The 22,634-nt window shown below is 37.4% G+C and overlaps 1 protein-coding gene across 1 annotated transcript; it reads right to left on the bottom strand.

The window, feature by feature from the left end:
* Nucleotides 1–690: 690 nt before the first annotated feature.
* Nucleotides 691–22,629, bottom strand: LOC117316498 (enoyl-CoA hydratase domain-containing protein 3, mitochondrial-like). Its single transcript, XM_033871107.1, is given in 11 exon segments — nucleotides 691–1,801; nucleotides 6,730–6,836; nucleotides 10,060–10,118; nucleotides 10,833–10,942; nucleotides 11,710–11,794; nucleotides 13,397–13,430; nucleotides 18,132–18,203; nucleotides 19,272–19,340; nucleotides 19,342–19,402; nucleotides 20,660–20,775; nucleotides 22,520–22,629. Coding segments are annotated over 11 exon segments (927 nt in total). The 5' UTR covers nucleotides 22,616–22,629; the 3' UTR covers nucleotides 691–1,683.
* Between the last annotated feature and the right edge of the window lie 5 nt (nucleotides 22,630–22,634).

Consider the following 22,634-nt stretch of genomic DNA (forward strand, 5'->3'; position numbering starts at 1 on the left):
GTAATCATGAACCATTCTCATACTCAAACATAAAATCTGCTTTCAAACCAAGTTGTTTTTTTAAACTCTCTCAAATCATGTTATAACAGGTTAAACGTAAAATCTGAGCACCAAAAATATTATTTAACTTTTAAGGCTTTTCCAAAAATCCTTCAAATGATTGGGAAAAAAATATTAAATCATTTAAATCATTTAAATCATTTGAGCACAAGTACGATTTTGTGAATACATGGTCAAGTATAGCCTATAATGTGACATATTCCTAATGGAAGACTTACATGGAATGCAAGATTTGAAGATCTATATATATTGATCAATCCTTTTAATATTTCTTTCCCCAAATTCCTTCACTTCTTCGTATGGTTGAAGTGTTTGTTTATGTTCAAGACAAAAGAAAATTATAAACACTGTATAGTGAACATTATCTCACACTTCAGAGTGGTCTCATACTTGCTTAGGAATAGAAAATACATTTTTATCAGTATTATTTCTGTGACATCATACCATCATTTTGATACGAAATTCTTCAGTCTCTACCTTTTTCCAAGTGCATGCCTGCTGACCATTCAAAATCTCATACAGTAAAAACATGTGTAGGATTACTACATCATCCAATGTTGCTGATGAAGCTGAGCCAGTATATATTTGGCATCCAATATAAATGTACTAAATTAACATAAAAGCAAGAAATTCGCCTTTTTGTAATTTTATTTTAAATTTGTGTATCACAGACAATTTCATTTCAACATTATTACATAAATCAAGCAATATTACCACTACATACTCTTCATGTAATCAAATCATATTCTTTATGCTGAAAACATTCCAAAAATCAATGTTTTCATTAATAACACTTGCTTTATGTTGGTATTAATGGCAAACATGTGGATGATCTAATAAATCATTGCACAAATCTGTTTAAATTTGTTTACATGTATGCTCTAAATTATCTGAAAGACTAAAATAATTACTTCAGTAATCACATATAAATTTCTGCCAGCAAGATTGTTTTACTAAGGTATTGAAACAATTAAGTGTCAAATAATCTGCAGAGCTTGTATACATAATATGCATATATCCTGAGTTTGAACTGGGATATATGATCTATACTATACCTCCCTGGTGCAACCTTTGACTCCACAGTGAGGTTGTTTTTTGGACCTCTAAATAACTTTAAAGATATTGTTTAAGAAAAATACTGATTGTCTTATAGACATAAAATGTTTCAGATAAATGTATGAAAGAAACATAAAATGTGACTATATAAGCACCTTTATATATAAATCAAGTATATGAATACAGTATTATCCAAATCATGAAAATATATTTGTATTAAAACTGTACACTTCTGCAATACTATTAGCCATGGACTTCGTTTTACAATATATTAACGTTTGCTTGACACTGTAATTGAGAGGATGCTTAATATTTTCAATATTCATTGAATACTTAATTATCTATTAGATTCATATATATTCAATGAGGATTTAAATTTCACAAATAACTCCTCTTCAATCAATCACTCCCATGGTTGACATAAATTTTATCTCACTGCAATTATCTCATGTATCAACTTCTTGGAATTATATTGTCACAATGTGATTCCAAGAGGACCTCAATTTCTTTATATCTTGTGGAATTTTTTCGGTTTGTGATCCAAAGATGGCTTTCATTCCTTTTCATCTAGTGGACTTTTTCAGTTTTGTGATTCCAAGATGGTTTTCGTTTCTCTATAAAGGCTCTGATGCCCTCCTGTCCATCGCCTAGCGATAAATTCTCAACCATGACCTTTGATGTCAACCTATGGGTGTAAAAAGTTATAATAATTTGATCAATACATAACACATTTATGAGGATGATTATATTATATAGTAAAACCCCACTAACTTGAACCTGCATTACTTGAGTACCATGTATTCTTTAAGTTCTTTTCTTGGTCGGAACGCATTTTTACATATTCTTTGTAAATTAACCTCAGATAATCCACACAATTCCCTGTTGAATACTCCTCATTCCTAGATCCAATATTTGTCCCCTTCCCTTCCTATTGATAGCATTAATTTGTTCTGAATTTTTTTAACCATGTCACACATCATGCATCAGGGCCTCAGGGTCAAGACAGCAGACAATTAAGAGTGGCTTGATTACACACCTACACTAGCTATACCAACTTCATTAGTTATTGTCATATGGATAAATTGAATTGATGAATAAGTCTGTATGAACACAAAACAGAAGTTCCGATTTTTTTTAGCAAAAGCAAATTACAAAATTACAAAATTATGCAAAGGTTATAGAGGATTTTATGTGCAACATTAATCAAATGTGCATCATATTTGCATTTTATAAATTTTCTTGGATTGGGTTATATAAAGAGTTTATTGTGATATTACACAACAATAGTAACTTCTTAATATTGGAAAACATTTGCATATATTTTAGCATCTTACAGAAGACTCCAGAAAAAATATCCTACAGGGGGACTCCAGAAATGAAGATCCTACTGGGGGACTCCAGAAATGAAGATCCTACAGGGGGACTCCAGAAATGAAGATCCTACAGGGGGACTTCAGAAATGAAGATCCTACTCGGGGACTTCAGAAATGAAGATCCTACAGGGGGACTTCAGAAATGAAGATCCTACAGGGGGACTTCAGAAATGTAGATCCTACAGGGGGACTCCAGAAATATAGATCCTACAGGGGGACTCCAGAAATGAAGATCCTACAGGGGGACTCCAGAAATATAGATCCTACAGGGGGACTCCAGAAATGAAGATCCTACAGGGGGACTCCAGAAATATAGATCCTACAGGGGGACTCCAGAAATGAAGATCCTACAGGGAGACTTCAGAAATGTAGATCCTACAGGGGGACTCCAGAAATATAGATCCTACAGGGAGACTTCAGAAATGAAGATCCTACTGGGGGACTTCAGAAATGAAGATCCTACAGGGGGACTCCAGAAATATAGATCATACAGGGGGACTCCAGAAATATAGATCCTACAGGGGGACTCCAGAAATGAAGATCCTACAGGGGGACTCCAGAAATGAAGATCCTACAGGGGGACTCCAGAAATGAAGATCCTACAGGGGGACTCCAGAAATGTAGATCCTACAGGGGGACTCCAGAAATGAAGATCCTACAGGGAGACTCCAGAAATATAGATCCTACAGGTAGACTCCAGAAATGTAGATCCTACTGGGGGACTCCAGAAATGAAGATCCTACAGGGGGACTCCAGAAATATAGATCCTACAGGGGGACTCCAGAAATGATGATCCTACTGGGGGACTCCAGAAATATAGATCCTACAGGGGGACTCCAGAAATGAAGATCCTACAGGGGGACTCCAGAAATATAGATCCTACAGGGGGACTCCAGAAATATAGATCCTACAGGGGGACTTCAGAAATGAAGATCCTACGGGGGGACTCCAGAAATAAATTAGATTCTATTGGAGGACTGATTTCAAAAATAAAGATCCTACTGTCTGTGATTCTGTTTTCTAATCAGACTCAAAAATTAACTAGGATCCAAGGGAAACCTATTGTGAAGTTTTAGAAATACCCCTTCTGTACTTTTCCAGAAATAGCAATATCAATCTTCAATCTTAACAAGAGGCCCATGGGCCTTAACGGTCATCTGACAAACACTTACACTTACAGCAGGGACACACCCCTCAATCCAGCATTATTAAATGTACCATAAATTATTTATCGCAGCCAGTTATGTTTTGGATCAAATTTGGTTTTTATCCATTTAGCTTGTCCAGGAAGAGCAGCATCATAAAGCAAAATTTTAGCCAAGTTCCCATTTTTGGGGCATGCCCCTCTGTCCCAATGGGTCAGAAAAGACTCATTTATATCAATTAGGATTGCCTTTCCCCAATGATGTTTCATACTAAATATGGTTGTAATCAATTAAGGCATTAAGGAGGAATTGCATTTTTAAGAAATGTTTAACCTAAGCGCTCCTTTTGCCCCATCTTTTTTTCCCCAGGGGTCAAACCTGTCTCATTAAAAAATATGATTGCCGTCACCTTATGTTTCACATCAAATTAGGTTGTAATCCACCAAAAGGTTAGGGAGGATTAGGATTTAACAGCAAATATTCACCACCCTTTTGGGGCCCTGCCCCTCAGGCCCCAGGGGTCACACTAGCCTCGTTTATATAAAATATGACCACCCTTCCCAAAGGATGTTTTACACCATATTTCGTATTAATCCACCCAAGGGTTAGAGAGAAGTAGGATTTATAGCAAAAATTCACCAAAGTTCACCTTTTGGGGCCCCGCCCCTCTGGCCCTAGGGGTCAAACCAGCCTCATTTATATAAAATATGATTGTCCTCCTCCAATGATGTTTCACACCAAATTTGGTAATAATTCACTATGGGGGTTAGGAGGAGTAGTATTTTAAAGCAAAATTTCATCAAAGTTCCCCTTTTGGGGCCCGCCCCTCTGGCCCCAGGGGCCACACCAGCCTCATTTATATAAAATATGACCACCCTCCCCCAATGATGTTTCACACAATATCTGGTTGAAATCCACCAAAGGGTTAAGGACGAGTAGGATTTTATAGCAAAATTTCATCAAAGTTCCCTTTTTTGGGCCTGTCACTCTGGCCCCAGGGCTCACACCAGCCTCATTTATATAAAATATGACCACCCTCCCCCAATAATGTTTCACACCAAATTTAGTTGTAATCCACCAAAGGGTAAAGGAGGAGTAGGATTTTATAGCAAATATCCACCAAAGTTCCCTATTTGGGGCCCGGCCCCTCTGGCCCCAGGGGTCAGAGGGGCCTCATCTATATAAAATATGATTGTCCTCCTCTAACGATGTTCCACACCAAATTTTGTAATAATCTACTTTTGGGTTTTGGAGGAGTAGTATTTTAAAGCAAAATTTCATCAAAGTTGCCCTTTTGGGGCCCCGCACCTCTGGCCCCAGGGGTCACACTAGCCTCATTTATATAAAATATGACCGCCCTCCCCAAATGATGTTTCACAACATATCTGGTTGAAATCCACTAAAGGGTTAAGGAGGAGTAGGATTTTATAGCAAAATTTCATCAAAGTTCCCCATTTGGGGCCCCGCCCCTCAGGCCCCAGGGGTCACACTAGCCTCATTTATATAAAATATATGACCGCCCTCCCCAAATGATGTTTCACAACATATCTGGTTGAAATCCACTAAAGGGTTAAGGAGGAGTAGGATTTTAAAGCAAAATTTCATCAAAGTTCCCCTTTTGGGGCCCCGCCCCTCAGGCCCTAGGGGTCACATCAGCCTCATTTATATAAAATATGATCACCCTCCCCAAATGATGTTTCACACAATATCTGGTTGAAATCCACCAAAGGGTTAAGGAGGAGTAGGATTTTATAGCAAAATTTCATCAAAGTTCCCCTTTTGGGGCCCCGCCCCTCTGGCCCCAGGGGTCACACTAGCCTCATTTATATAAAATATGACCGCCCTCCCCAAATGATGTTTCACAACATATCTGGTTGAAATCCACTAAAGGGTTAAGGAGGAGTAGGATTTTATAGCAAAATTTCATCAAAGTTCCCCATTTGGGGCCCCGCCCCTCAGGCCCCAGGGGTCACACTAGCCTCATTTATATAAAATATATGACCGCCCTCCCCAAATGATGTTTCACAACATATCTGGTTGAAATCCACTAAAGGGTTAAGGAGGAGTAGGATTTTAAAGCAAAATTTCATCAAAGTTCCCCATTTGGGGCCCCGCCCCTCAGGCCCTAGGGGTCACATCAGCCTCATTTATATAAAATATGATCACCCTCCCCAAATGATGTTTCACACAATATCTGGTTGAAATCCACCAAAGGGTTAAGGAGGAGTAGGATTTTATAGCAAAATTTCATCAAAGTTCCCCTTTTGGGGCCCCGCCCCTCAGGCCCCAGGGGTCACACCAACTTCATTTATATAAAATATGACCGCCCTCCCCCAATGATGTTTCACACCAAATTTAGTTGTAATCCGCCCAAGGGTAAAGGAGGAGTAGGATTTTATAGCAATATTCACCTAAGTTCCCTTTTTGGCGCCCCGCCCTTCTGGCCCCAGGGGTCAGACCAGCCTCATTTATATAAAATATGATTGCCCTCCCCCAATGATGCTTCAAACCAAATTTGGAAGTAATCCACCCAAGCGTTAAGGAGGAGTAGCGTTTTGAAAGAAAAAGTTTACGGACGGCGCACGGCGCACGGCGGACGACGACGGACGAAACACGATGACTATAGGTCATCCTGACCCTTTGGGTCAGATGACCTAAAAATCTAAGAAGGCAGCTAGTCGGCCATTTTATTTTCCTGGTCAATCTTAATTGAATGGGCACACCTGTAGGGACAAGCGGGAGCCTTTACGTGAAGACTTAGAAATAGCCTTCCAGTACTTCTCTAGAAATAGTGATCGTTTACGAAAGGATTGACGGACCACAAACAAAAGGAAATTTGAACAGCACACCATCTAATAATACTGGCCTAAAAATTCAACCTAAATCCTAATTATTGAAATGATAATTACCACACTACAAATTGAAAATTCTACCTTAACACTAAGTATAGGACTAATACATGTAATTATGACACTATGTCTACAAACTGAAAATTCAACCTTAACACTAAGTATAGAACTGATAATTACGACACTACAAACTGAAAATTCTACCTTAACACTAAGTACAGAACTGATAATTACAACACTACATACGTGTAGGCCTCTTTCCTCTCCAGGTTCATCTGAGCGTAGAATGTAGCTTTTCCCAGAGCCACCACACTCTTGCTTGTCTCACATATTCTATTGGCTATGGCCATGGTCTGCAAAACAAAGAGGTTCATACAATCATGAAGACGAATAATACACTTTTATGTTTACAGTGGAACCTCCATAAACCGAACATGCATGGGACAGGGATATTTGTTCGGTTTACAGAGGGTTCGGTTTGGAGAAGTTGATCGAAAAATGACCGGTCGAATTCCGGATATAATTGAATTGGTCGGGACGATGTTTTATTAGAATGTACCCGATTACAATCGAGAAGATAAACAAACCGCTGCGCTTCAATGAAGTGTGGCATTGTTTCATAATTGCCGTGTTGATCAAACACTAGGCCTTCCGTCATAATGCCCCCTTGGGGTATATATTGGATACCTGTACAAGTCACCTACATGTATACTAGGTCCCGATACAATTAGGCTTCACACAATACCCATCACAGGTGTTGTTTCACGGTTGACTGGCCTGACCTCATGTTATTATCGCTCAGGTAAGGCCGGTTTTCAGAAGTAATTTTTGGTATATTTTAACAGGAACCGGACACAAAATTGGTCCGGTGTTCGGAATTCAGAGGGATCGGTATTTGGAAGTTTTTTTTATACTAGAATAAAGAAGGATCAATTCCGTACAATGACAATTCGTTCGGTATTCAGAGGTGTTCGGTTTTTAGAAGGTTCGGTTTTCGGAAGTTGCACTGTACTTTGTTTTGTCTGTATATATTTTATATCAAAAAACAAAGTGGTTCAATGTAAGTAATATATAAATAATTACAGATGGGAAATTTGTCTTATCAATCATATGAAATATACATGTATTCTCAGTGTTTTTGTTAAATTTGGATATACTGTAACTACATGATTATGGAGGAAATCATTTTATAGGCCATTTACTGCTTAGAAATAATTCAGCCAATTTATTTCTACTGTGGTTTTTGTCCAAACCAGACTTGAATAATTCTGATCTTTGTCTAAATCTGTCAAAAACCTTTTTTTTTTTTAAATCTTCCGTTATCCGTAGTAGTTTAACTCTGCCTAATCCGTACTCTGTCTATTCTGGATATATTGTGGCCATATTTCAATGTCCTGTTCCTTCTTTGCACTAGCAAATCTACTCTGTATAAAAGAGATCCCAGAGGGATCTTGGCGCCCACCATTGAATGATCTTTATAGGTTCCATGTCAGATTGATCTTCTCTCTTACTAATCTGTGTAAAATGAGAAACATCCCTTCAGTACTTTTCAAACAAGAGGAACCTATATATGAAATTAGAGATTTAGCAATAATGGCTGTCTGTCGGCCATGTTGTTTTCAGATTGGTCACAAAATGCAATAAGAAGGACCAAGGGGAACCTACCTATGAAATTTGAGAAAGATCCCTTCAGTACTTTCTGAGAAATAGCAATAACAAACTTCAATTGTCAAAATGCAAGATGGCTGCCTGTCGGCCATGTTGTTTTCTGACTGGTCTGAACATGATTTATGCATAACTATAGGGACCAAGGACAACCTACATATGAAATTTCAGAAAGATCCCTTTAGTACTTTCTATGAAATAGCGATAACAAACTTCAATTGTCAAAATCCAAGATGGCTGCCTGTCGGCCATGTTGTTTTCGGACTGTTCTGAAAATGCAATATGCATAACTAGGGACCAAGGGGAACCTACATATGAAATTTGAGAAAGATCCCTTCAGTAGTTTCTGAGAAATAGTGATAACAAATTTCAATTGTCAAAATCCAAGATGGCTGCCTGTTGGCCATGTTGTTTTCCGACTGGTCCGAAAATGAAATATGCACAACTAGGGACCAAGGGGAACCTACATATGAAATTTCAGAAAGATCCCTTCAGCAGTTTCTTAGAAATAGTGATAACAAACTTCAAATGTCAAAATCCAAGATGGCTGCCTGTCGGCCATGTTGTTTTCCGACTGGTACGAAAAAGCAATATACATTATAGGTTACATATGAAATTTGAGAAAGATCCCTTCAGTACTTTCTGAGAATAGTGATAACAAGAATTGTTTACGAATGGAGGGACGGGCGGAGGGACGGAGATTTGAATAGCCCACCATCTGATGGTGGTGGGCTAAAAATGGTGTCGCCTTCAAATTTGTTCTGGTCCAGTGCCCAGCAGTGGCTTTATGGGTGCCCAACAGGTGTAAATTTTTACAGTGCTAACATAATCAATTGACCCTGCATTGTCATTGTCAAGGTAGACAGAGTCAGCCCAACTCCTGAACTCCTTTCACATATAATGAGAATGCTGCCTTAAAATGCAAGCAAGACTTGTTCTCGAGATCCCAATGATTGAGAAATTCCTCGATGAGGAAATAAAGGATCATATCTTGCTCATGTTATTAAAAACTCCAATGCTACCGATATAGAAGATTAACTTAAAATTGAAAGCATTTCTTCTGAAAGGGATATCACACTTCTTGACAGTGTTTGACCAGTTTATCACGTAGACACAGATGAGGAGTCAGATGTCGAAGCAGAAAATGAAAGTTGGATGAGCTGGACTTCAGTGATAGATGATGGGCATTACTGATCATTAACTGATCTATAAAATCGAAAAAAAAAAATTCTTATCTACCTCATTTGGATGAATTGAAAAAGAATGACAGCTAGAGTCTGATCATGAAGTTGAAGTCAAGTTCTATTAAAACAATAGTCAAAGACCTTTGCAAGCATTAAAATGGTTTAATTGAAGATTTTATTCCCATTAACAATACAATGATGTGATAACCTATGTAATAGCCATGTTAAAATCCTAACATTTTAGCACCTATATTGCATCATAAAATTAACCTTTTTTCACAGATACAATTAAATGCAGTTTTATGATTTGTTAACTTATAGTCCTAATGGAGTTCAGTTTAGACAGAGTCCATTGGATATAAGAGATTTGAGTTTAAATTTTGCAATGATACAGCTTATTGATGCAATACGAAAAGTTTCGTATCTTACACTATCAAAATAATCCAAAAGCTTGCGCTTTCAAGCTTCTTATCTTTCAAATTGGAATCAAATAGATAATGTATTCATCCCAAATAAATTAGATGAAACTTGATCTGCCCCTATATTTATGATACATAATTAAGCTATCGGCAAAATTACAGATTATTTTTAGAACACTGTGAACATTTTTTTTTTAAATTTATTGGTGTTAATTAGATATATTTCTATACTTTGGTTAATTTCATGCCTTAATATCTTTAAACAATTACATTAAGGTGAAATTTTCATCATCCAGCTGATAACTTACAGTCTCCTCCAATTTGTCCTCCGGAACAACTCGACTGACTAGGCCATGTAGAAGTGCATCTGTTCAAATTAACAAATGAAAAAATAATTATTTTTGACAAGTAAACGCCTTCATCCATGGTAGAAATAGTTTCACTGTACAGTAGCACAACAAAGTATATCCATATCATAACACATCCCCCCTCCTTTTTTCTACTCCCTCCTCCCCCCCAAAAAAGACAATATTAAAGGGAAATAATTCATATACATTTTGCAATCATGATTGTAACTGGCATAAAGTGCCTGTTACTGTCTTTACCTGTAATAATCCCAGGGCCAGGATCAACCCATCAACTTCCACCCAAAGATAGTACAGAAAACATAGCCAGGAAAGTATATAATAGTATTTGTTGTATTTTACTCTAACTGCAGTAGACATGGATGGACTTTAATTGTAGTAAATTAATTGTCTTGGGCAAAGTGAATCGCAGTGAAATTAAATATGCCGTGATGTCTATTTGTTTATGACACCACCCTCAGCATAAACGTACAAGTCATATTATATAATTAGACAAGATAGAAATTTCTAAACTATATACCTTCTTTTAATGTGTAAATATATGGAATGAAGGTACATGTATATCAAATTCAATTCACCATTAATGAAATACAATTAACTCATGAACAGCTAGCACACCTTGACTGTGATAGAAGTTTCCGATAATTCTACATCAAAACATGCGACATATTATAAAATTTATGATTTGAAAAATTACTGAAGACATCTGCACCTACCCTGGGCAGATATAGGATGTCCTGTGAACAGCATCTCCATGGCAACCTTTCTGGGCACTGAACGGCCAACAGCTACTGCTGGGGTTGAACAGAATAATCCCACACTGACCCTGAAATCGACAATGTCATATATATCACAGGACGGCCAGTTCTGTCATCCAAGATATTTACTACCATGATATGTTTATTTTTTGGTTAAAATAATATAATGCTATTTCGCAAGTTAAACAATCGCATATGTCAATGCATTAAAAATACCACTTAAAACTAGGTATTTACTTTGAATTTTCTTGTTCTAGTCTTAACAATATAATCAAAGTAATAAAAAGAATGCTTTTAATACAATTTATCATTCAGACATTCTTTAACACTGGGAAGTGGCTCAAATTCCCAGCCCCAAGTGTTATGTATGGATAATATAATATACAGACTCAGTTGTGGTTTGGCATATTTTGACAAGTCCCTGTGATTTTTCATACTACATATTATTTAAAGTAAAATCTGAACATGTGTTCCCATCTACTGTATAATGCAAAGATTTAATAAAAAATAGCATTAATTCACCAGATAATGAACTACTTTCCTTGGTAAATACCAATACAAATTGCAAATAAAGTGTTCTTTGGCCGATTGATTGCCATTGATGTGTCAAAATCAAATAATTAAATGTATATAATTCAAATTCTACAAGGGGATCAACAGTAAAAATATGTTCTCCACACAAAAATTTTAATGCGATATATACGATGATCAATTCATCTTTTTTTTTCACCAAAAATACAAATAGTCTTACAATTATTTCTCGCACTGTATACCTTTGATTAACAATCAATACACCACAATGACAATAAATAAGTTAAATATAAACATGCATTACCCCGGAGTGGCAAATCTAGATGTGTCCGTTGCTACGGCTATGTCACAACTTGCCACCAACTGACACCCAGCTGCTGTAGCTAGTCCTATATTGTGACAAAGGAAAGGATAAGAGAGATTTTATACCTAACAGCTATAGTCATGTAGGCATCCAAATATTTATCAAATCTGCAACCTCTGCTGACCAACACAGACAAAGACAAATCAGGAAAGTAACGCAATATAAATATACTTCTTCTACAAATGTAGCTGTGCCAACCCAGAGTCAGACTGTTCTTCCCTTACTCCAAGAGTTCCTGGACAGGAAGGATCACCCCCTGATCACAACAGATACTTTTAAACAGAGACTCATGGGCTCCAGAGAGAGTTAGTAAGTTATTTATATAGTTCTTAACAGCAAATCAACACTATAAAGGTCAGTAATGCCAAAAAAATAGTGAGCTCAAATTAGGGCTCCAGAGACAGAAACTGAGGAGTTACCAATTGATACAGATCCGGCAGCAACTGAGAAGTTACCAATTGACCAAGGTCCGGCAGCAACTGAGGAGTTACCAATTGACTCAGATCTGGCAGCAACTAGGCAGTTACCAATTGACTCAGATCCGGCAGCAATTGAGAAGTTACAGATCCGGCAGCAATTGAGAAGTTACAAATTGACTCAGATCTGGCAGCAACTGAGAAGTTACCAATTGATCAAGGTCCAGCAGCAACTGAGGAGTTACCAATTGACTCAGATCTGGCAGCAACTAGGCAGTTACCAATTGACTCAGATCCGGCAGCAACTGAGCAGTTACCAATTGACCAAGGTCCAGCAGCAACTGAGGAGTTACCAATTGACTCAGATCTGTCAGCAACTAGGCAGTTACCAATTGACTCAGATCCGGCAGCAACTGAGTAGTTACAAATTGACCCAGATCCGGCAGCAACTAGGCAGTTACCAATTGACTCAGATCCGGCAGCAACTGGGTAGTTACCAACTGACCCAGATCCGGCAGCAACTGAGCAGTTACCAATTGACCCAGATCCGGCAGCAACTGAGCAGTTACCAATTGACCAAGGTCCGGCAGCAACTGAGGAGTTACCAATTGACTCAGATCTGGCAGCAACTAGGCAGTTACCAATTGACTCAGATCCGGCAGCAACTGAGTAGTTACCAATTGACCCAGATCCGGCAGCAACTAGGCAGTTACCAATTGACTCAGATCTGGCAGCAACTGAGCAGTTACCAATTGACTCAGATCCGGCAGCAAGTGAGTAGTTACCAATTGACCCAGATCCGGCAGCAACTAGGCAGTTACCAATTGACTCAGATCCGGCAGCAACTGGGTAGTTACCAATTGACCCAGATCCGGCAGCAACTGGGTAGTTACCAATTGACCAAGGTCCGGCAGAAACTGAGGAGTTACCAATGGACTCAGATCTGGCAGCAACTTGGCAGTTACCAATTGACTCAGATCCGGCAGCAACTGAGTAGTTACCAATTGACTCAGTACCAGTAGCAACTAGGCAGTTACCAATTGACTCAGATCCGGCAGCAACTGAGTAGTTACCAATGGACTCAGTACCAGCAGCAACTGAGTAGTTACCAATGAGTACCAGCAGCAATTGAGGAGTTACCAATGGACTCAGAACCAGCAGCAACTGAGTAGTTACCAATTGACTCAGTACCAGCAGCAACACTTGCTTACCTGATACTTGGGCTATTACTGGCACTGGAAGCTCCTACAACACAAATGATTATTGTAAAAGGAACATGTCAGTGTGACATGCAATTGAGCATAATTGTGTTTAATATAATTTCTATCACTCAGCTGACTATAAGCAAGCTTCTTTTGCGTATTTGGTAGGAACCTTGGATTTTATTTTCTCTTACCCTGGACAGGGATATCCGCAGTTTTACCGGGGTGAGATTTCCTTATCTCACCCTAGGGAAAAGACAAGCTACACATGCTCTTTGAACGTGCTCTTATTCTCGATAGGGTGACGTCACTGACCCGAAACGTTTGAATGTTAAATATCGATATCATTCACAAAAGAAATTAAGATAAGTATTAATTATCAGAGTGAATGAGTGTTTGATATTCTTTTTGAAACTGCATCGCAAAGCTTGCATCATCAAGTTCATACTCACTTAAATGTTTGAAGCCAATAACGTGCTATTCTCAGTAAAAACACCTTGATTGTAGACTCTGATTTCATATGATTGTTTGTCAGAAAATATAGGAATGTTGTTTACATGAATTGAAATGTATGTCAGGACTCAAACTTTTCATTATAGCCATTCGGGCCAACATTTAGAAATTTTACATAGACCGGCCAGGTTTTCTATAGCCTCGGGCCATCGGACCACCTTTACTTTCGAACACTGTACTCTTAATCTCGATAGGGTGACGTCACTGACCCAAAATGTTTGAATGTTAAATATCAATATCATTCACAAAAGAAATTAAGATAAGTATTAATTATCAGAGTAAATGAGTGTTTGATATTCTTTTTGACAAGCTAATCGGAACAATATTTTGTATGAAATCAACATTGTATGGTGTAAAGCGTCTGCTGTAGCCTTGTCACAAAGACATCTGCCTTCCACGTGTTGTTGTTTATATACATTTGGACTTCGTTCACACTACGATTTGAAAACAGGGTAAGAGAAAAATAATCATTCACTCCTTTTTGGGATGAGATAGAGGGATCTCAATTAACCCTTGCTGGGAGATTGTTAAGTTCCCAAACACGAGGCTAGCCTCGTGTTTGGGAATTTAACAATCTCACCCCTCAGGTTGAGATCCCCCTATCTCATCCCAAAAGGGTGAAAGATTCTATTAATCTTGTCGGAGACTGACTGCTCCAAAGTTCTATTCCTCTCTGGGTGCTCGGCAGCAATGTGTTTTCCCTGTTTTCTCACAATACTAACTGTAAGCGTACATATTTTCGAGGTAATCATATTTTAGTGCTTTTCGCACTTAAGAAGCATTATACTAAATTATGAGTGTGCTAATTGCACCTGCTTTATACTGTTTCTATATAACATACTTTTGGCGTGCCAATTCATCAATGTGCTTAATCTGTTGAAGTTTCAAAATGTACTGAAATTTGAGTATGCCAAATAAAGCACCTTTAAAGTATATCCTCACATTTTGGTAAGTCTGAATACAGTTTAGCTGGATAATAACAAATAGAATTTTTGAGCTTTTGTATTCCTAACCCTATAGCACTTGAATTTGTTTACCAATTGTATTTACTAAATTCATTAGCTGACCTGAAACCATGGAGACCATTTCAAACATACCAGGCCATAATTTATAGGAAAAGTATTAAGAAATTAAGATGAAAGAAACTATGTCTGTGAGCTTGCATGGCTAACTGTTATCACTGGAATCTGGAATTTCTTTCCAAAATGAAAATGTCACAGCTAATGAAGAAAACAAAATTTGATCTTTGATTGTAAATTAAGGTAACAAATATATGAATTATAAATACAAAAAAAAATGTCATTCATAATTCTGGACGACAAGTTTACATACATGGTGATTGGCATATTTACATCTCTCCCTTCTTCAGCTTAGTAAACTCTGACTGCGAATAAATTAGTGTATACACAGTGAAACAAGAGGCCCAGGGGCCTTAACGGTCATCTGACTCTAAATTAAAACCCTTATATTATTGTATAATATTACATGTATATATGTATATTATATATTGTATGCATTCTCTGTAGCAAGTATATAGTGGCACTGTTGGCCATGGTGGCCATCTTGGATTTCTGACCGACCCAATAAATAACAACACTTAGTCTCGACCATCTAAGGATAATTTCTGGTAAGTTAGAGCTGAATCCCACCGGTGGAATTTGAGAAGAAGTTTGAAGTAGGTGTTGTTCAGGAAAACCATGATTGCGCAATCATGTTACAAAATGGCCACCATTGCTGCCATGTCAAAGTTTTTACGAGGCCAAAAAAATAACAACAATTTGTTGGCCCTCCTTCCTTAACATCCACACCAATTTCCAGCTCAATGGCACCAGTGGAACTGGAGAAGAAGTTTAAAATGTGTTTTTCAAGATGGCGGCTATGGCGGCCATCTTGGAAGTCGGACCGACCCGAAAAATAACAACACTTGGTTGGGATCATATCAGGATCATTTCAGGCAAGTTTCAGCTCAATTATAATAGCACTGATGAAACTTGAGAAGAAGTTTTAAATGTGTTTTTCAAGATGGCGGCTATGGCGGCCATCTTGGATTTCGGACCGACCCGAAAAATAACAACACTTGGTCGGGATCATCTCAGGATCATTTCAGGCAAGTTTCAGCTCAATAGCACCAGTGAAACTTGAGAAGAAGTTTTAAATGTGTTTTCCAAGATGGCGGCTATGGCAGCCATCTTGAATTTCGGACCGACCCGAAAAATAACAACACTTGGTCGGGATCATATCAGGATAACCTCAGGCAAATTTCAGGCCAACAGCATTGGTGGAACTTGAGAAGAAGTTTAAAATGTGTTTTTAAAATGGTGGCTATGGCGGCCATCTTGGATTTCGGACCGACCCGAAAAATAATAACACTTGGTCGGGATCATATCAGGATAATCTCAGGCAAGTTTCAGCTCAATAGCACTGGTGGAACTTGAGAAGAAGTTTTAAATGTGTTTTTCAAGATGGCGGCTATGGCGGCCATCTTGGATTTCGGACCGACCCAAAAAATAACAACACTTGGTCGGGATCATCTCAGGATCATTTCAGGCAAGTTTCAGCCCAACAGCACTGGTGGAACTTGAGAAGAAGTTTAAAATGTGTTTTTCAAGATGGCGGCCATCTTGGATTTCGGACCGACCCGAAAAATAACAACACTTGGTCGGGATCATATCAGGATAATCTCAGGCAAATTTCAGCCCAACAGCATTGGTGGAACTTGAGTAGAAGTTTAAAATGTGTTTTTAAAATGGTGGCTATGGCGGCCATCTTGGATTTCCGACTGACCCGAAAAATAACAACACTTGGTCGGGATCATATCAGGATAATTTCAGGCAAGTTTCAGCACAATAGCACTGGTGGAACTTGAGAAGAAGTTTAAAATGTGTTTTTCAAGATGGCGGCTATGGCGGCCATCTTGGATTTTGGACCGACCCGAAAAATAACAACACTTGGTCGGGATCATATCAGGATCATCTCAGGCAAGTTTCAGCTCAATATCACTGATGGAACTTGAGAAGAAAATTAAAATGTGTTTATTAAGATGGCGGCTATGGCGGCCATCTTGGATTTCGGACCGACCCGAAAAATAACAACACTTGGTCGGGAACATCTCAGGATCCTTTCTGGCAAGTTTCAGCCCAACAGCACTGGTGGAACTTGAGAAGAAGTTTAAAATGTGTTTTCAAAATGGCGGCTATGGCGGCCTTCTTGGATTTTGGACCAACCCGAAAAATAACAACACTTGGTCAGGACCATCTCAGGATCATTTCTGGCAAGTTTCATCCTAATCCCACTGGTGGAACTTGAGAAGAAGATTGAAATGTGAAAAGTTTACGGACGGCGGACGACGACGGACGAAGCACGATGGCTATAGGTCATCCTGACCCTTCGGGTCAGATGACCTAAAAAGGCTCAGCGGATTAATTAAAAAGCGCAGGAATCCCTAACATAATTATGACTTCATCTATGTGTGACTTAATTTTACTGGAACTTCAACTAGATGGTACGTGCCATTTTGAAAGGATTGATCAACGCAATCTTAGCATTTTCTCCTGTTACCCAATGATCTCTGCACAGAAAGCTTATGTCAATTGAGTACTTTGTCAAAAATTAAACTGAATATTACGGGAAATGGGTGCATATCTAACTTCTCCACGAAGAAAGCTAACAACAAATGGCTGAAGCGAACATATATAAACAGTTTGACATTTGACCATATCACCACTAAATCTGTGTAAATGCACACTGTGCTTGACAACCTTAGTTCAGACAGAAATTGTGGATTGTGAATATATCAATTAATTAAAAAACGTAAAAGGTATTAAACAAAATTGTTTAGTTGTTTCTTTTAATTTTGATAACAATACTGGTGCATGTTACATGTCTTTACATAGATTCACTGGAACTATATTATCTTAGAAATCATGGCTACCGTAGTTACCAACATCGCAACACATCCTTCATTTCATTTTCTTACTGCATTTAAACAATTTGTTTGATGTAAATATATCTAAGGATTGTACCTCATTTTGACTGCGTATACGGTAGTATGCCCACAGTTGGCAGCAAACATATCCTATCGCGTGCTAACGCGCTAACCATAGTAAATGCTCGTTGCCAACTGCGGTCATATACTACAGTAGTACATATAGTCAAAATGAAGAACAATAATCCTCAAATATTAATTCCATGTAGTGTGTTTCCGACAATAACACTGTATAATTAAAATTACCTGGACCATCAGCATTACATCCGTACAGGTTTGGAATACCTTTCTGTGATAATCTCTGCCCTCTTTTGTTGTCTAGAATTGGAAATTAAAGGATACTTTAACAACAGATCTGACACACTCATCAAGTTATAGAAAGTTACAACGACTTACATTAAATCTCTCTGAAGGTAATAACAATATCAACAAAGGTAATGTAACAGTGTGGCTGATATGTATTTATAAGTAAAATAGATTTTAGTGCTGAAAGAATTGTTTTCTATGAAGAAGCACCAGACATAACTCTAAAACATGTTCTTTTTTAAACGAAAATTATAATTAACGAAAAATATATATAGTAGCCTGTAGAACATAAGTACAGCATTAATAATAAGTGTGCAAAATGTTTATGGTCACAAATCAATAAAGCAATTTAGTAGACGATACAGCACGTTTTTATGTAATTAAAGGAGACATAACTAAGCAGAGGGCTTTTTCTCACTGGTTTGGAATGGGGCATTTTTGTCTCATTTTGGAAAGAAAATTGGTGAATTAGGAAATATTTTTTCATGAGTAAACTGTAAATTTTATGAATTGGCTTAATTATATGTGATATAATTTCATTTGGGAATGGGGCCCATTTATGACCCCCAAAAAGCCCTCAGAAAAATCCCTGCAGACATATAAACGTCTAAAGAGACAGATACATTTACATACATGTACATGTATGAAGAATAAGATATATGGTTACTGATATGTTATAAAATATTGGCAGTAAAATAATATAAATATTAATGAAAACCAATTACGTTACCAACTACAATGTACATTATAGACCTTGCTTCTTTAAATAGACAGTATTATGCTGGAAATCCTACAGATTTTAACTTTATTAATGAAGAAGGGAACATGGGTACACTTAGAAAATCCTACAAATTCATATCATCCTTCAAGAAAAATGTTGTTACTGATGCAAATTGTAATGTAGGACTTTGATTAAATTCAAAGTCTACCACATAATTGTTACAGGATTTCTGTATATATTTTTGTCTTCCATTTATCAAAATTAAAAGATAGAATTAAACCAAGCAAGAGTTTGGTGATTATATGGTCAAACTGAAGACAGCAAGATCGGGTTTCATCAATTTATTGAAGAATACATACCAGTTCCTTAAGATCATGACCGGCTGAAAAAACTGGTCCTTTTGCAGAAAGTATGATGACCCGTAGGCCTATCAGTCTCGTGTGATAGATCTGTTTTTAAGGTCTCCAGCATTCGCAACGACAGAGCATTTCTGTAACCGAAGTTAACTGCGTTCACCAAGTCGTGCTATAGCACTTACTGCATCATATCCACTAACAGCTTATTTTTGTTGTGATCCAGTTCTTATTTTTTTAATACATGTATCTAAAATTTCAAACACAGATCTCAGAGGGACCAAATGAAGTGCCCACCATTACATATCTTTATTCATGTATTGGGTCTTATATGTAAGGCTGGTCTTTTCTCACCTTTGTTGATCTTCATTCAAGCATTGAGTCTTATGTATGACTGCATGATCTCTTTCCTACTTTTCTCACCTTCGTCTTTTCCTCTTCAGGTACTCGGATTCTGATCAGTCTCAAAATGAAATGGTCACAACTAGGGGACAAACTTAAAGGGAACCTACATTTGAAGTTTGAGAAATAACCTTTCAGTACTTTTCAAGAAATAGTGATAACAAGGATTTGTTACAGATCAAGGGACAGACCACAAGTGTAGAGCGAGTTGAATAGCCCACATTGATCCATTTGATGATGATGGTGGGCTAAAATGTTTATGAGATATTTGCAAATAAACCAGCACTTTTAAATTTTACTTTTTTTTCAACGCCCGTCATGGCTCCCACCTGGGGAGCTGTTGTTGCTATGGAGATGGAAGGGGTATATTTTAGGAAAGATACAGTATTGTTATTATAGTAGCATAGTGTACCAATAAAAATATAGTAGATTGTGCATAACATATATTCAATATCTGTATTATATTAGCCAAATAGTACACTTTGTATTTAAATTCATTTTTGTGATATATATATATATTGGCTGTTTCTTTTACTCAGCCCCAGTACTTATTTACCTGAATTTTCCCTGTTTGTTTCTGCTTTTTTGTCCCAGATATATTGTCTGGGCCATTAAGAGTTTTAATCACAATAACGACAGCCATACATACAGATGCAAAGTCAGATTAACTTGATGTTTGAAATTCAGAATTAAATGAGCAACAAGATCAATCTGAAATCCCAAATCTAATCTAGCTGATAACCGGTGAACCCCTTATACAGTGGACCCTCGATAATCCGAACACCTTCATATTTCCTTTTCCTGACAAACTGTTAAATTATGGGAAAGAACATTGTAGATTGTTGGGTTTTCTGTCCTCTCATGAAAAATACCAGATATTTGAAAATTTGCATAATTTTAATTACTTCATTTGGGAAATAAACAAGACTTATGAGAGATCCTGTAATGTTAAAATTTCTAAAAAAAAAAATAATTGACTCTATTTTGCTTACCTCTTCTTTGGATCATTCAAACAAATTGTCCTTATTCCATTTTCTTCTGTTGTGATAGTGTATCCATTGTCTGGTCTCCATAATCTTGATCTTTGTGTTGAAAAATGTCTTCCAAGCTACAATGTATAAATTTTTATTCATATATAATATGTGTTCATTTTGATGGTGTGTCAATGGATGATTGGAAATTGAAAAATAGAATCAAAGATGTTTATCAATCTTCAAATAAGTAATGTCAGCATGGTGAACTCTTTTGATTAATTAGTACCAATTACTTACTATGCCGGAATTAAAAAGTTAATTTATCTACAGGGTCAATAAATTATTTAATGACATTTTCCTTTCTCAAAAGATTTAGAATTAACATGATTCTTCATAAAAACTGTTTTATGTTGTGATAATTTTCAACCTTGCAGAACCAGAATGGTTAGAATTATTATGTACTTTAATTCAATCAATTATGATTGGCACAAATCATGACCTATTCAACTGATTTAATGAAAGAACAGATTCCCATCACCAATTCACACAATTGTACAAACTGTATATTGATGCAAAGGTATACGTGTATTTTATGTATACATGACAATGTACATTTAATTGTATGTGTACATGTGGACTGTCCATCCATATAAAATACATATCAAGTATATTAAATATTGCAATAATAATAATATGCAGCATGGATGTGTACCTTAAATTTGGTTAATATATTGCATATGGTAGCCCGAGTTTTCTCTGGCCCTGTCACCATGCCATGTAGACATGGTGACAGGGCCAGAGAAAACTCGGGCTAGGCATATGGCAAAAACAATCCAATTAAGTATTTGTATGTGAGGTTATCATCTAAATTCTGTCAAAAGCCCCATTACAATCAGGTTGGGGAAAGCTGCCATCTTCCTTATATATAGAGCAAAAGCCAAATGGGCCTATTAATACGCCAATGAATAGTGGCATTAGCTTTTTGATTGAAAATATTCAAAACACTTTAAACTTAAAATTAAAAAAACTCCGTCTAAGTTTTATTTATTTCGTTAGTTATTAAACATCATACAGTTACAAATGCAAAGATAAAAATAATTTGCCCCTGTGGTCGCTATACATTTGCTTTCACATTTTATTACATGCACATGTGTAACCCTGGTAAATACTAGCCGCAATATACCGCTCGGCTAGAGTGATCTTCTCTTTAGCTCGATCGGTTGAGCGTAAGACTAGTAAGCCAGAGGTCCCGGGTTCAATCCCTAGCGGAGGCAGTGATTTAAATTTAATTAATCCTGCACTCTGTTACATTGGCGCCCATGTAGGGACTCGGGAATGATACTCATCGCTGCTTGCGAAAGCATCGCTGTTACCCCTGGAAACTCGAGGACGAGTTCTTCCCTGGAGGGGGAGTATGTAACCCTGGTAAATACTAGCCGCAATATACCGCTCGGCTAGAGAGATCTTCTCTTTAGCTCGATCGGTTGAGCGTAAGACTAGTAAGCCAGAGGTCCCGGGTTCGATCCCTAGCGGAGGCAGTGATTTAAATTTAATTAATCCTGCACTCTGTTACACATGCATTTACGCTTCGTGTATCCAGATAAAATTGGTACATTTTAGTGTATAGATGTATACATGACATTCGTATTGTCAGCTGAAGCACACGGACATAACATTTTGTATACATACATGTACATCAGTAGTACAGTACATGTACATTTTGTATCTTCAGCACGTGTACTTTATCAGTGTATCCTTATAAACAATGACATTTTTAAATACAATTAGTTTACGTGCAAACAAAATATTGCAGACATAGTTCCATAATGATATACATCATCGACATTTCATGACATTGACACAAACATTAGAATTAACCTTTGTTATCTGTAACAGACGACTATTCCACAACCTCCCTGCCATCATAATGCAAACCGTAGTAAAGATAATACGATGTCGTAGATTGGCTGCCATAATTCGCAACGACTAATCA

Source organism: Pecten maximus, chromosome 18 (genome assembly GCF_902652985.1).
Source record: "Pecten maximus chromosome 18, xPecMax1.1, whole genome shotgun sequence".
Lineage (NCBI taxonomy): Eukaryota > Metazoa > Mollusca > Bivalvia > Pectinida > Pectinidae > Pecten > Pecten maximus.